At 64.4% G+C, this 964-nt stretch overlaps 1 protein-coding gene across 1 annotated transcript in view; it reads left to right on the forward strand.

Annotated features, from left to right (window-relative positions):
* Nucleotides 1-4: 4 nt before the first annotated feature.
* The window catches only part of FUK (fucokinase), a gene marked incomplete at its 5' end in the record, with an annotated part of 3,227 nt that continues 2,267 nt past the window's right edge, over nucleotides 5-964 (forward strand). The window contains 4 exons of the mRNA XM_010187461.1: nucleotides 5-65; nucleotides 295-505; nucleotides 583-749; nucleotides 845-960. Coding sequence (XP_010185763.1) covers nucleotides 5-65; nucleotides 295-505; nucleotides 583-749; nucleotides 845-960 — 555 coding nt within the window. The remainder of the gene's footprint in view (nucleotides 66-294; nucleotides 506-582; nucleotides 750-844; nucleotides 961-964) is intronic.

Here is a 964-nt window from a genome sequence, read left to right on the forward strand (position 1 = left end):
GCCGCTCGCCCGCAGTGCTGTCCATGAGGGCTACCACGACGCTGTGCTGGCCACGCTGGATGAGGGTGAGCTGGACTCGCATGAGCTGTGTCTTTCATCTCTGGGTATCCTGGCTGTTCGGTGCTCCCTACCCCCTCCAATGGCCCTGCCATTGCAAGAACCCATGGGGGTGCACCCCCAGGGCACTGAACAAGCCAGGGTGGGCGCAGGCCATGTGAGTCCCTCTCCTCTGGAGCTGGGTTATCACAAAGTGGGCTGGCTTGGGGTGACTTGCAGCCTCCTTTTATTTTCTAGTTGCCGCCACGTCTGGTGACGCTGGCATTGCGGCACGGGCGCTTGCCTGCATCGCCGATGTCCTGGGCTGCATGGCACAAGGGGAAGGGGGTTTGCGGAGTGGCCCGGCTGCCAACAGGGAGTGGGCCTCGGCTTTTGGGCGCTTGGAGAGCGGGGACATCGCTGGTGGTGTCCAGGAGCTGGCCACCGAGCGGCAGAAGTGGATGAGCAGGTGAGTCTGGGGTTGGTGAGCGGCTGCTGCCCCGTCCTGGTGCTGTGGCAGTGGGCTCAGCAGCCCTCTTTTCCCAGGCCGGCTCTGCTGGTGAGAGCAGCTCGGCATTACGAGGGGGCCGAGCAGATCCTCATCCGACAGGCGGTGATGTCCTCGTGCCAGTTTGTGACTGTGGGACAGACAGAGCTGCCACCCTTGGGGCACTGGGTGCAGGTGGTGTGTCCAGCCCGCCTGGACCTCTCTGGTGAGTGTGTTCCTCAGATGATCCCTATCTTACCCTGTCGTGGTGGGGGAAAAGGAGCTGGGAAGTCACAAGGAGCTGATGGTGAGCCTTGGCAGGCGGCTGGAGTGACACCCCCCCCATCACGTACGAGCACGGGGGAGCTGTGGTGGACGTGGCGGTGCTGGTGGACGAGTGCCGGCCCCTCGGCGCCCGGGTGCGGCGCATTGCTGAGGCGG

This window comes from Mesitornis unicolor, unplaced genomic scaffold, assembly GCF_000695765.1.
Source record: "Mesitornis unicolor isolate BGI_N332 unplaced genomic scaffold, ASM69576v1 scaffold29096, whole genome shotgun sequence".
Classification (NCBI taxonomy): Eukaryota; Metazoa; Chordata; class Aves; order Mesitornithiformes; family Mesitornithidae; genus Mesitornis; species Mesitornis unicolor.